At 42.6% G+C, this 14842-nt stretch overlaps 1 protein-coding gene across 1 annotated transcript; it reads right to left on the reverse strand.

Moving 5' to 3' along the window:
- Nucleotides 1–230: 230 nt before the first annotated feature.
- On the reverse strand, nt 231–13980 carry LOC128231086 (uncharacterized). The gene is made up of 12 exons (XM_052943506.1): nt 13810–13980; nt 13244–13501; nt 12947–13065; nt 12676–12817; nt 12361–12471; nt 11205–11352; nt 8649–8765; nt 8155–8241; nt 7854–7940; nt 7635–7690; nt 5428–5494; nt 231–5335 (listed from the first exon to the last, which is right to left on the reverse strand). The coding sequence occupies exons 1-12, from the start codon at nt 13978–13980 to the stop codon at nt 231–233; spliced, it is 6468 nt and encodes a 2155-aa protein (XP_052799466.1).
- Nucleotides 13981–14842: the final 862 nt, after the last annotated feature.

A 14842-nucleotide genomic window follows, 5' to 3' on the forward strand; every position in this document is an offset into this window, starting at 1 on the left:
TTTAAATTTGGGGGGTATAGACTTGGAACAAATAATTTGCGTGATTCTGTTTTTAGGTAACACGAGTTTGATGCAATGTTGGATATTATTGGCTTCTTTATTGAATAGTTTCATTTTGACGTATATTGACGTTAAAATGTGGTCTTAACACATTGCGTCAGAATCAAGTCGATATTCAACGTCAACCTCACCTTTAATAAGAGCACCGCAAGCGGATCCGTTGATTGTATCTACCATTGCTCCACGTGGTGCTGGAGGGGAGGAGCGTGCGGCTCTACCTCCTTCCGGTAATACACCTCCGCTCTGTGGGAGCCACACAGTGACCGCAACTCAAGCGGTCCAGCAAGGTTCACTTTCGCATCGTAGCCACTTTTTCCGTCCACATTCCGCACTTCCGGCACTGCAAAGTCCTTCGTTGTATTGCTATTTTTCTTTGGTTTGAAGTTTCTCTTGGGCGTCGTAGTTGTTTTTGCAATGTTAGGTCTCACATGTGAAGCGGTTTTCTTCACCAAATATCTCGTCTCTGAAGATATATTTTCGGGCTTTGGTGTTCGTGATACCTTTGTGTTGATGTAGCAGGCAATAGCCGGGTGCCTCGGAGCTGCGGAAGAACCGTGAACCTTTGCTGGCGAAACTGTGGAAACGTTTTTCGACTTCTTGGTTCTATCAATATCTGAGTTTCTGACATTCGAGTGTAATGGTCTTGTTTCTGAAGGTCGTTTTACCATTTTTTTCTCAGAGAAAACGATTGTCTTGTTTGAACTCTTTTTTGGATTGCTTTCTGTTTCGATATCCAACGAAATTCTTGTAGGGCAAGATTGACCTATACTCACTGAGCTAGTAGTACTTTCTGTAGCAACGCTGTTTGCGTCAGAATTGGTCGCAGATTTCTTTCTGTTGTAGTTCTTGTCAGTTTTGGAAATTCCTGATCCCTGTTCGTCTGCTTTTCTTTCCGAGTTGCCAAAGTGAGGAAGTTTTTCCAGCTGTGCTGCAATCTGACCTAGCGCGTTAGTTATAAGATCGTTGATTTTAGATGAAGCAACAGAGGAGTTGCTGTGGACAGCTTCCGGTTCCTGTCGGTCTTGGTCGTCCATTCCGAGAGTAGCTAACTGCATGGAAAGTTCATAAACGGTATCATTCGTCAACTGCATTCCTTTTATCTTGATCAAAACCTGCTGCATCAAGTTGGCAACATTTTCAGCCGTAACAGAATCCATACCTGCTACTTGCTGGTCTTGTAAAGCTCTGACACAAGATGTGTGCATTTCAATGAGATCGGTTGACGAGAATTTCCCTGAACTGATATTCTCAATTGTCTTGTTCATGCTGTTGATGAGGATGTTTCTCACATCTTCCTGCTGGTATGGTTGAAGAGCCTCTGTGTGTAGCTTGCTTATGTTTGAGTTGGAGAGGGCCCGCTGGATGCTGTCGATGATGGTCACCTGAAGGTTGGAGGAGACGTGGTCCGCGGACTGTTCGGAGTCGGACACGTTAGACTGACCCACTACCAGCTCCTGGCGCATCTCCTCCAGTACATGGTGCAGTACCTCGTTCACGTAGGTTGCTGCAACCTTGCTCTCCCCGGACACTAGCTCGATTGAAGACCCCGTGTATTTGCTGCCTGTTTTTGTTACACCGAGATCAAGTTGTGAACGACGATCCTGCTGATCGAGAACAATTTCCTGCAGCGTGTCAAAGACAAAGTCGCCGATCTCTTGTGAAACGTCAAAAACGTCGTGAGCATCTGCAGGTTTGTGAGGATGCATTGATTGCTCCAATCGTAGGTTGGATACTATGTTATGTAGCGATTCAAGCACAAGGTCTTCGAGTTCCTTTAAGTTGACAGAATTCATACTGTGTTGATCTGTAACCTCGAGGTTGTCTTTATGTGTGGGTATCTTTGGAGACTCACTCAGCAGTCGGCTTGCCGCACGCTCGATGTCCCGCTTGCTAACCGTGCCGTGGATCTTGTAGACGGACTTCGACATGTCGTTCTTGATGCGGCTGATGACTTCCTTAATCACGTTTTCTGCGATGACAGAGGACGCCGACCGTAACACATACACAGAGGGGGGCCGGTCGTGCAGCAGTGTGTCGTCACTACGGATTTCCACCAAGATCGTCTGCAAAGTCGCTTTCACAAACTTAGTTAGAATATCTGAGCTAACATTCATTAAAATGGAATCGATTGCCTTTAGTGGATCCTCGAACACTCCATCAGTTGCATGGTTTGGTAGCAAGTAAGTGTCGAGTATTCTATGAACATAAACTGACTGGCCGCGGGAAGTACTGATGTCGTTGATTACTCGACTCAAGTTCCCCATTGCGTTTTGTTCCAATGCTTTAATATCAGACTGATCGCCGGAAATCGCCTTATAAAAATGAGCCATTGAAATGTTTGAAACAGAACCTTGAGCAAGTTCCATCTCAAGTGTTGTGACGATTTCCAGGATAAACTCAACCAAGTCCTTACTCGGCATGGAGAGCCGGCGCTCCTCGGCCGCCAGATCCTGCTGGATATTCTCAATACAGACATCAATAAGGCGCTCGGCGATAACAGAGGAGTCGTCCGAGTGTGCGAGGGACGGGATGGAGAAGGCCTTGTTGGCCATGCGGCCCTTGTCTACACTCCTGCCAACGTTATTAAGGGTCTCTGCCACCAGGTCGTTCACAAGCTGAAGGTCATCATCTGGGAGACGCTCCAATAATAACTCCTCGTCGTCAACTGGTCGTAAAACATAAGTCTTGTAGTTTGTTAGTATTAGAGAAAATATCTCTTTTGCACAAGGTTCTCTCAGTTTGTCATTTCGAAGACTTTTGACAATGTCTTGTATGATTGGCCTGTAATTCTGAAAGTCTGCAGGCAAGTGTAGTTCTTCATTTCCAGAAAGCATTGTAACGATTGAAGAAGCCATCGATGATAGCATATGAGCCGGGACACCGTGCGCAGTGATTTCCTTGCAAATAGATTCGATGGTATGAGCGACCACATAGGAAGCGATCGTGGAGGCGGAGGCAGAAGGGAGCGCTGGAAGAGAGTCTATCTGTGACGGCAGGCAGCCAATGATTTCAACATCGCGATAAATGCTCCGAAGGGCTGTATCAACAGCCTCCAGGGCTGCCGTCGACGTCGATGTGGAAATAATCGCTTTTGTGACTTCCTTCAGTGACTCGCTGGGTATCCGTCCGCTCTCGATCTCGATTTGAAGCGTGCGAATCACTTCTTCAACGAGACTATCTGCGAACAAACTAGTGTCGGTGCAAGGAGTTCCAATCCCAGATTCATTCAAAAGCTTTTTGCCACACTCTATCATTTTCATTCCAAGCTCTCGCGCATGATTCTCGGCGATATCTCCATTTTCTACTGTTTTCACAAGCTGGTGGATGTGCTCCAAAAGCAGAACCGTTTCAAGAGGTGGGATTGATGTGTTCTGCTTGTCACCACTCGTGGTCGCGTGAGTGTTTGGGGGATTAGCTGGCATGGTCGTACCTCCCTGTCCACCTTTTTGAGCGCTTGTTCCCTTGGAGTTTGCCAAAACGGTATTCTGTACTGTGGCCGATATTTCCCCGATGTCTTCCTCGCTCAGTTCGCCCGTCTGTAACCTGTAGGTGAGGCTGTCTAGAATTGTGCGGAGCAATACCGCCAGTGAACTTAGGAACGTCGGCGAGTTCACCATCTGCGAATCCGCAGCGGCGCAGCATGACTGGAGAGAGGCCACAATGTCGGCGATTATTTTCGCCTCGATAGCTCCTTCTGTAAGACGTTTCAAAACATCTTTAAGTGAGCTCTTCACAGCTTCATTCGCAATGAAGGAAGAATCAGACTTGACTGGGGTATTAACAGAATCTACCACAGCGTGAGCCATATCCATAATGTTTGTATCGGTCAGCGCATTACTGGCGATTTGGTCAGTTAGGGCATTGATGTCTTCCAACGAGATGTCAGCAATGCCTCTGTGCTCCTGGGCGTGTGACTTCAGGGCCTGCATCAACTCGAAAAATATGGCCACTATATTCGGGGAGTCCCTTTCCGGCAGGACGGTGATGACTGCCTCGGCAACGCTCTGGACACTCTGCTGAATGTCAGCATCAGGCATGTCCGCGTCAAGCTTCTCTCTGGCCTGCGAGAGGGCACTTTCCAAGGCGAAACGTGCAGCCTCCGACGAACAATCCCGGTCGATGTTCTGTATGTCGGCAACTACGGCGATACTAGGGGTGATTTGATCAATCTGACTGATTTCGAGTGCCGACTTGCTCAGTCTATTACTAGCTTCTCGAACGATGTTGATGTTTACGTCGACGATTTTTCCAGAGATCACTTTTGATTCGACAGCTGTCATTAGGTCCTTTAGAAGATCTGTTATTCGCTGTTCATAGTCGGTCGATGTGGTTTCTTTTATTTGCTTATATGTGTAAACAATTGCAAATACTGTTTGATACAAAGTCTGAAAGTCAATAGAACCGGAATGGAGCTGGCCGAGTATATTTTGAAGCACAACTTGGATATTCTCTTTTTCAGCAGGAATCTCGTCCTCACAACCTGGCCGGACAGTTGACTTGGACTCTTGTTGAACCGAAACTGCCAGCTGCCGGACCTGTTCTGTGGTGAGATTTTCATTGTCCAAGTCTGTAATGAGCCGCTCGAGCGTCCGAACCATGAAGTCGTCGAGCAAGGCGTCACAGACAGGAGAATCCTCGCGGGGATTTGTTGCTGATGACGTCGCCGTGCGTATGGTTTTTTCAATGTATTCATCTAATTCAGCTTCGCTTGAACTATCTGTGTCCTTATCAGCTCCCGTGACGTTGTCTATAAACGTCACTGTTAACGATGCCAGGTCCTCGGGATGGATAGCATCCGATTGTATGTTGTTCAGTATCTTGCTCAATGTGAAATCTACCATCTTTGCAGCGACCACTGAAGAGGAGCTTTCGGTAACGAGCGCACTAGCTGCTGACTCAGACTCCTCAGGAGCATCAGGATTATGCGTTATGGCGCATGGTTCAATCTCAGATGATATTATGTCCATGGAATAGGTGGCCAGCTTCATGATGTCGTCCTTGCTCAGTTGACCGCTGTTCAGGTCATCGAGCAGGCGAAGCAGCAGCGTCTCCACGAACGAGAGGGATATCGTCTTGTCGGCGGCTGTCGGGGATCCCATGATTGCCTCCATCTCCATAGCGGAGGGGCACGGGGTGAGCACGTGCTCGGCCACCGGCTTGAAATGAGGCGCCTCCGACTCGCTACTGGCGCTGTTAGCGGGAACGGACTCGGCGGGCGGTCCGGGTGTGATCTCCGCCTCCTCGTTACTAAACCTCACTGACTTGCTTTTCGTAGCTGAAAATAATGTATTTCATTATATAATTTACAATACTTCAACATAATAGTATAAAGTCATCCTTTTACGAAAGCCAGAAATATTTTCTCACCTTCGTTATCCACTGACTCCGAAACGTCATCCTCTCCAAGAATATTTAAGTACTGCGGGTAGATGTCCTGAAATGCGCCACAAAAGGAAGAATAACAAGAGATGTTTGTCAAACATTATGCCCCCCCCCCCCCCTGAGCGCCATGTTGTCAGGATTATATGGACAATTGAATGAAATATGCATGGACCGAAATGACAGCTGATTTGTTGCTGTTTTAAGATTATGACCATTAAAGTGTGAGGATAAAGTGTGTTATGACCGTCATGACCTTTGACTCTATGAACTCAAAATCCAGAGTCATCAGCTGGTCACCAGAAACCTAAATGTCAAGTTTGAGGGCCATGGGTGCAGGCATTGTCAAGTTATCACAAGACAAGTTTTTTTCGTTCAAGGTCACTGTGACCTTTGACCCAATGACCCCTTAAATCATAAGGGGTCATCTACAAGTCAGATGCAACTCCAAGTCAAGTTTGAAGGCCATGGGTTCAGGCATTGTTGAGTTATCACTCGGACAACCTTTTACCATTCAAGATCACTGTGACCTTGACCTTTGGCTCTATGAATCCTAAAATCAATAAGGGTGATCTACTGGTCAGGCTTAACATCCATGTCAAGTTTAATGATCATAGGTTCAGGCATTGTTGAGATATCAGTGGGGGAAGATTTGTTAATTTTTTTGCGTTAAAGGTTACTGTGACATTGACCTTGCCCTGATGACCCCCCAACCTTCAGGTCAAGTTTGATGACCATAGGTCCAAGAATTGTCGAGTTTGCTTTCAAGGTCACTGTGACCTTGACCTTTGACCCCTTAAATCAATAGGGGTCATCTACTGGTCAGGCCCAACCTCCATGTCAAGTTTGAGGGCAGTGGGTGCAGGCATTGTTGAGTTATCACTTGGACAACCTTTTATCATTCAAGGTCACTGTGACCTTGACCTTTGGCCCAATGACCCCTAAAATTAATACGGACAATCTTCTGGCCAGGCTCAACCTCCAAATCAAGTTTGAGGGCCATGGGTGCAGCCATTGTCAAATTATCACTCGGATAACCTTTTACCATTCCAGGTCACTGTGACCTTGACCTTTGGCCCAATGACCCCTTAAATCAATAGGGACCATCTTCTGGCCAGGCCCAACCTCAAAGTCAAGTTTGAGGGCCATGGGTGCAGGCATTGTCGAGTTATCACTCGGACAACCTTTTACCATTCCAGGTCACTGTGACCTTGACCTTTGGCCAGATGACCCCCAAAAACCATAGGGGTCATCTCCTGGTCAGGCCAATTCTCAAAGTCAAGTTTGAGGGCCATGGGTGCAGGCATTGTTGAGTTATCAATTTGACAACCTTTTACCATTCAAGGTCACTGTGACCTTGACCTTTGGCCCAATGACCCCCAAAACCAATTGGGGTCATCTACTGGTCAGGCCCAACCTCCAAGTCAAGTTTGAGGGCCATGGGTGCAGGTATTGTTGAGTTATCACTCGAACAACCTTTTACCATTCAAGGTCACTGTGACCTTGACCTTTGACCCATTGAGCCCAAAAAACAATAGGGGTCAGCTACTGGTCAGGCCCAACCTCAAAGTCAAGTTTGAGGGCCTTGGGTGCAGGCATTGTCACGTTATCACTCGGACAACCTTTTACCATTCAAGGTCACTGTGACCTTGACCTTTGGCCTGATGACCCCCAAAAACAATAGGGGTCATCTACTGGTCAGGCCCAACCTCCATGTCAAGTTTGAGGGCCATGGGTGCAGGCATTGTTGAGTTATCACTCGGACAAGCTTTAAAATTATTTTACTATTAAAGGTCACTGTGACCTTGACCTTTGACCCGATGACCCCCAAAATCAATAGGGGTCATCTACTGGTCAGACCCAACCTTCATGTGAAGTTTGATGACCATACGTCCAGGAATTGTTGAGTTATCACTCGGACAAGCTTTGGTCTACCGACGGACCGACCGACCGACCGACCGACCGACCGACCGACATGCCTGTGCAAAGCAATATACCCCTCTTCTTCGAAGGGGGGCATAATTATCAACAATTGATTCATCATTTTATGTGCCACTGCTGTACATGGCTTTGCAAAATTTGAGGCTTTTGATCGATATTTGATAGTTCGTTGTCTTTTAATAGGCACCGGAACATAGTTGAGATCAAACATGTGCAGCTTGAATGAATTCCGAATAAGATTAATTGGTACTTACATTTTTAACCTTAGAGATAACCTCCTGGACGAGCTCACTCGCTTTTGCCCCAATAGCTTCGTCCTCCTGAAAAAGAAGTGAGAAATCATAGGTTACATACGTGATCTTTTTCTATCTCGTTTAAAACACATACTTATCTCGTGAAAACGACTTAATTTCACCTCTATGGCGTACGTATTGCTATATGCAGTGATCAAAGTAGATATTCCAGAGAGAGACTGACCGTAAGGGAGGGCCCGGTGACGGTGTCCACAGCCCCGTCTATTGCTGCGTTTAGCATTGCCATGAACGACGGGTCCCGCTCATCTGGAACATGACGTAGACAAAATAAAACTCGAGATCATCTCTTCCATGTGATTGAATAGGATACAAGAAAGGCATATACACTGTAATTAACAATACTAACGATATGGCCTAATTTATCCGTCTTCAATTACTTTAATATTAATTCCTATGGAAAAAAAACATAAAAGCGTTTCAAAAACTGTGAGACATAATAGTTTGTAATTGCTGCGCTTACCCTGGCTGATACCGGGGACGTCTAGCGACTTGAGAACGTCCTCCAACTTCCACGTGCTCAGTAAACTATTCTTTGGGTGTCGCCGACCTCCTACATATAACCAAAATACACTTATATTTTATTTCTCCCAATATTTTTTTGTTTGACAGTATACCGATATTTAAAGGGAGAAATACTTTCAAGAGCTTTTTTTATGTTTCGTTGTAACAAGCTGCTTACATGAGTCGTTCAAATCAGTTGTTTAAATCACCATCATCCCACCATGAAACCATCATCCCACCATTACACCATTATCCCTCCATGAAACCATCATCCCACCATTAAACCATTATCCCACCATTTAACCATCATCCCACCATGAAACCATCATTCCATCATTAAACCATCATCCCACCATTCAACCATCATCCCACAATTTAACAAGTCGGAACAGAAACAGATCAGGAAGAAAGAACAAAAAAATCAGTTTGCAGTAAACAGGCCTAATGTCCAACCTTTACGTTTTGTCTGTTGTTCAATGGCGGCGATCTTCTCATCCAGACGCTTGAAATACAGCTGCTCCTTTTTCAGCTTCTGCTCGCGTGCCGTTTGCTTGTATTTCTCGATTTTTCCTATAGGCACATAATTCTATTGAAAGCCACGTGAAATGTACATGTACCAGTAAGTAAACACATCTACATGCACGTTCTTACAATTCATGGATTTTAGTTCATTTAAGGGCCTTCCACAGTGCAAACGTCGGTTGAAGGACTAAAACTAAAAATGTTTAAAAAAATTCAATTTTTATTTAGTTTTGAGGTTCAATATTTCATATCCGTTGCAACATGCGAAGCTGTAATTAGGAATTGGGCCTTTTTAACGAAAGAAGGTTTTATCAGATTTCCACTCAAAAAGCATTTACATTTTCCCGGAAATGTCTTACTAACGCTTTTAAGAAAAACGTTTTTTGGCAGTTTTCCAAACTATGGAGATCTGATCTTTAGGGGTTTTTCTAATATGACTTAATTAAATGCATTGATGCCAAAATCAGCTGATTTTGAGACCAAAAAAGTCAATCTGTGAGAGTGCCGCTTTAATACAACATAAATGAACATGTTTATGTGTCAAAATTGTCAGAACTACCCAAATTACAATGTCTTGAGGCTTTGTGGTCAGAACTACCCAAATTACAATGTCTTGAGGCTTTGTGGTCAGAACTACCCAATTTACAATATCTTCAGGCTTTGTGGTCAGAACTGCCTAATTTACAATGTCTTGAGGCTTTGTGGTCAGAACTACCCAATTTACAATGTCTTGAGGCTTTGTGGTCAGAACTGCCTAATTTACAATGTCTTGAGGCTTTGTGGTCAGAACTACCTAATTTACAATATCTTGAGGCTTTGTGGTCAGAACTACCTAATTTACAATGTCTTGAGGCTTTGTGGTCAGAACTACCCAATTTACAATGTATTGAGGCTTTGTGGTCAGAACTACCCAATTTACAATGTCTTGAGGCTTTGTGGTCAGAACTACCCAATTTACAATATCTTGAGGCTTTGTGGTCAGAACTACCCAATTTACAATGTCTTGAGGCTTTGTGGTCAGAACTACCCAAATTACAATGTCTTGAGGCTAATTACAATGTCTTGAGGCTTTGTGGTCAGAACTGCCCAATTTACAATGTCTTGAGGCTTTGTGGTCAGAACTGCCTAATTTACAATGTCTTGAGGCTTTGTGGTCAGAACTGCCCAATTTACAAAGTCTTGAGGCTTTGTGGTCAGAACTGCCCAATTTACAATGTCTTGAGGCTTTGTGGTCAGAACTACCCAATTTACAATGTCTTGAGGCTTTGTGGTCAGAACTACCTAATTTACAATGTCTTGAGGCTTTGTGGTCAGAACTGCCCAATTTACAATGTCTTGAGGCTTTGTGGTCAGAACTGCCTAATTTACAATGTCTTGAGGCTTTGTGGTCAGAACTGCCTAATTTACAATGTCTTGAGGCTTTGTGGTCAGAACTACCTAATTTACAATGTCTTGAGGCTTTGTGGTCAGAACTGCCTAATTTACAATATCTTGAGGCTTTGTGGTCAGAACTGCCTAATTTACAATGTCTTGAGGCTTTGTGGTCAGAACTACCTAATTTACAATGTCTTGAGGCTTTGTGGTCAGAACTACCCAAATTACAATATCTTGAGGCTTAGTGGTCAGAACTACCCAATTTACAATGTCTTGAGGCTTTGTGGTCAGAACTACCCAAATTACAATATCTTGAGGCTTTGTGGTCAGAACTACCCAATTTACAATGTCTTGAGGCTTTGTGGTCAGAACTGCCTAATTTACAATGTCTTGAGGCTTTGTGGTCAGAACTACCCAATTTACAATGTCTTGAGGCTTTGTGGTCAGAACTGCCCAATTTACAATGTCTTGAGGCTTTGTGGTCAGAACTACCCAATTTACAATGTCTTGAGGCTTTGTGGTCAGAACTGCCCAATTTACAATGTCTTGAGGCTTTGTGGTCAGAACTGCCTAATTTACAATGTCTTGAGGCTTTGTGGTCAGAACTACCCAAATTACAAAATCTTGAGGCTTAGTGGTCAGAACTACCCAATTTACAATGTCTTGAGGCTTTGTGGTCAGAACTGCCTAATTTACAATGTCTTGAGGCTTTGGGGTGGCTGCAGATATCTTAAAAAAGATATTTGCATTTCGTAACCATCCACAATTTGTCTTTATTTTATTGAATTACTTTCTTATTTGAAAAGATATCTTCAAGAACTATTAAGCCATTGTTGATTATGTATACATATATATTGTCTGGGGCATTTTGACACAAAAACAATGTTACAATGTCGACAAACTTTTCCGAAAAAAAAAGTGAATGCTTTTTTATCCAAAATCTTTTGTAAAATTGTGTCAACTCCTTACTACCCCATAAAATGTCAACAAAAATATGTGTTTTACTCCCAAAAAGATCGTTCCTCAAAACTTAATAAAACGTGAACTTTTGAAACGTTTAAATTTTCGACCTTTTCCACCCACTTATGCATTGTGGAAGGCCTTTAAACTTACTTCCCATCAGATCGCGCTGTCTGCTGGTCAGTTGATCACGCTTGGCAATGTTGTCGGCACGTGCAGCATCGTCTTGCTCGAGAATCCGCTGGTCGCGTGATATCATCGCGCTCTGGGCCGCCTTGCGCGCATTCCATGTTGACATGCACTGTGTTCGAGGAGATATTTGTATAAAATAAGTTAAATATTTGATAAACCCATTTCTTTATTTGACATTCAATTGAAAGCATGCATACATTTTTTCACCCATTGTAATCCATTAATCCATCCATTTATTCAACAATAGCTTTTTTCTTGCAGGAATGATAACCTGTCCCTATTTTCTTGAAAATATCTTAAGAGACACACGTTAAAGTATACTATTTAATATAGCCAAATTACTGACTAAACAATGATTCTATATAATAATTCTTGATAATCATAAACATAGTTTCCTTTGAAGGCCTCAGCATTATTCAAAATGGAAATAGTATACAAATTGTACCAAGCTTAGCTTGATCCTGTTGTCAAAACTTAGAGTTGTTCGAGATATGCTTTCCGGTGGTTAATTGAGATTTCTTAGTGAAATAAAAACGACATTATACTGTTTCAAACCGTGAAAATATGAATTTGATATTTTTCACAGTTTCAAAATTTTAGCCCGTTCTGCTATCTAACACAAACATCAGCGCGTACAGGACTAGGTCACAAAATTAACTTCCGAGATGACGTTGCTTGTGCATACAGTTTGGCGAGTTTTTCGAATAATACGTAAATAAAATTAATGTCTTTTAATACCAACTTTAGACATTTGATACAAAGAAAAAGTGCTTGCTTCAGTGTAAGATCGCAATATATTACACCTTGTAAACACCAAATGTGAAAATATTACTCGTTGCTACACCACTCGTGAAATCTCACTGTTGGCGCTTATTCGATGTATATTACGATCTTACACTGAAACAAACAATTACCCTCTATTTATATTATACACCTAAATAAATACACAAAAAAATACACTTACAAATGAAAAAGCTGTGTATGTTGGTTATAATTATAACGGGCTTAATTTTTTTTATACTTCCACACTTAAAAAGAGTATTATTATTGACAGTAATACAATAATCTTGTGAGAGCTCTTGATTAAAAAATTAAATTTAACTCTGAAACGCCAAACCTTGAGTTCGGTCTGAAGGCGGCGCTGTGTGTCCCGATCAGCGATGAGCTGCCTCCTCATGCGGTCCCTCTGGTGCCATCGCCTTTTCAGCATCTCCCCCCGCCGGTGGTTCTGTCAAATAATATAAACATATAACTATATTTGCGTACCTAAACAAATTGTCTTACATAGAGACTGAGGGATACTTTATATACATATATTTTTCATTTCATTTGACAATACGTACACATAATTAATAATGTGTTTTACTTAATTCCGCCAGTTATGGTTCACTCGTGTGGTAGATCAACATCTCTAGCTATAAGTGGACCTTACCTCCCGTAGGTTTTTGAGGACAGTCATCTGTCGGCGCTCCGCTTCCTCACGCTGCCTTCGCTCCCGGGCCGCCATCTCCTGCCGAATGTGCCGCAGCCGGTTCTCTAACCGATCAGTGTTCGAGCTCATGGTGGCCTGTAGTCTAACAAAATAAGATTATATAACGTTTGCCCAGTCACATCCATTTCATAATAGAATTCCCTCGTAATATATATTATTGTTGCCGAATTATACCTAACAATCACGGACCATATACAAAAAAACAGCTTACTTTGAGTGGCCCCGTTCCCTCTGCTGTTGCAAGCGCCTGCGGACCAGCGTGCCCTTGGACGGCTCTCGTTCAACATCTGCCTCTTGTCGGGCATTTTTTTCTTTTAGGCGATTCTCCTTCTGAATTAAAATAAGACATATTCACATTTAAAAATTATAACTCAACGCATAAATTTAAAAAGAAAATCGTAAAACATCGACAAACATTGAGTCGTTGTGCTATACCATTATTACATTTCACTCATCCATCCTAGTTAATTTGCTCCCTTTTTTAAAATTTTATTTTTGTAAGACTTACCTCCTCTTGTCTTTCTTTGGCTATTTCAAGAAGGAAAATGTGTCTCAAGTATTTTCTGTACTGGTTAAACTCTCTCAAGGAACACAAAACGTTTCCATCTTCGGAAATAAACCCCTTCCTGAATAGGTGACGCCGCATGACGTTTGTGCTGAAGTGTGACTTCAGATGGGGGTCGTGCAGTGGCTGGTACTCGTTGGATATGTATTTCCCACATGGATCGCGCAAATCAAAAGTATACTCTTGTTTACTGCGATGTTTCTAAAAGAAGCACACATGTACATGTAGGTGTTACAGTGATTCACATCACATCGACATACAGGACATTTCCAGTTCAGCGGTCCCCTTAAGTGTAAATCATGACGTCACATTCCTATGGGGGCTGCCACCACCGATCAGTTCTTTTTGGTCCTCAGCCTCTTAAGCCAATCCAGGCATTTACAGGCAGAGTTAGTGGGACTGATAAACTGGAAACTACAATTCAATACACATGTGATGATATTTAGTCTACAGTTTTACGTACACGTTTACCATATAGTATTAAAATTAGATTTGAGTAAGTGTTTTACCGGTTCTCCGAGTTTCGTTGTGAATATAGTAACAGCACCCTTGGGGTTTTGCATCATCGGCAGTTTTGCATCTAATGGAATCTTTGACCATACTGGTAAACCGTCGCCCGCTGGAAGACATCCAACTCGATCGTCCAGCGTTGATCGCCGGCTAAGCGTTAACCTCTCCATGATTTATCTTATAGTCATAATAACTACAACAGTAACGTTAACTCGTCTCCATTGTGTAATTTAACTTTGGCGCATTTTGAGAACTGACGTCATTTCCTGAAGGCGAACGTTGACGCGCCGTTTTCTAGAGAATTCGCGTACTTACTTACATCTTGACGTCAACATCATTAGAGATAAAGAAGTTAAGACCGTTAAAAACATCTATCGCTTTTCATTTATTCAGTGAAAGTGTCTTGCAAAGCAACTTAATCTTTTAATTCCTTAGATATTAGACTATTTAATTGAAAAGAAATACAGATTGTGAAATTCCTAATTTCCAATGGAAATATTCCACAAAATGCGACAAGCCGTTTTAAGCATCGCTAAAAATAAAATATGGTTGTGTCAGTTACTTAAATTTCCGCCTGTGTGTGGATGTGAATTAAGAGCACATATGCGGATGCCAACGCTTGTCCGCTTCTGACATTCAAGGTGCGCATTATTTTAACCTCAGTTGAAAGACGTGTTTGTCTTTTTATTTAAGGAATGAATTGCGGGGTTGATGTCATTATCGGGGTATGAACGCAATTGGGTTGGTCAATGTGTGTGGAGTTCATGTATATTGTTATGCTATGAATTACGATCCGAACATATCCGAGAACGCAATTGCCGAAAGGCAGTTCATTTAAGGAATGGAAGTTGAGGTGTAAATATCTTTTAATATGTTTCACGGTCAGATAATGGGTATGAAATGTTTGGTAGCCGCTATCAACATTCAACAATTCTCTGTGAATTCCACCTTGTAAAAATAATATTTATAAAGTCTTTGCAACTGTTTTGGAATTTCTTCATACCAATTTCATTGACATATTATGAAACAAGG

Source organism: Mya arenaria, chromosome 4 (genome assembly GCF_026914265.1).
Source record: "Mya arenaria isolate MELC-2E11 chromosome 4, ASM2691426v1".
NCBI lineage: Eukaryota > Metazoa > Mollusca > Bivalvia > Myida > Myidae > Mya > Mya arenaria.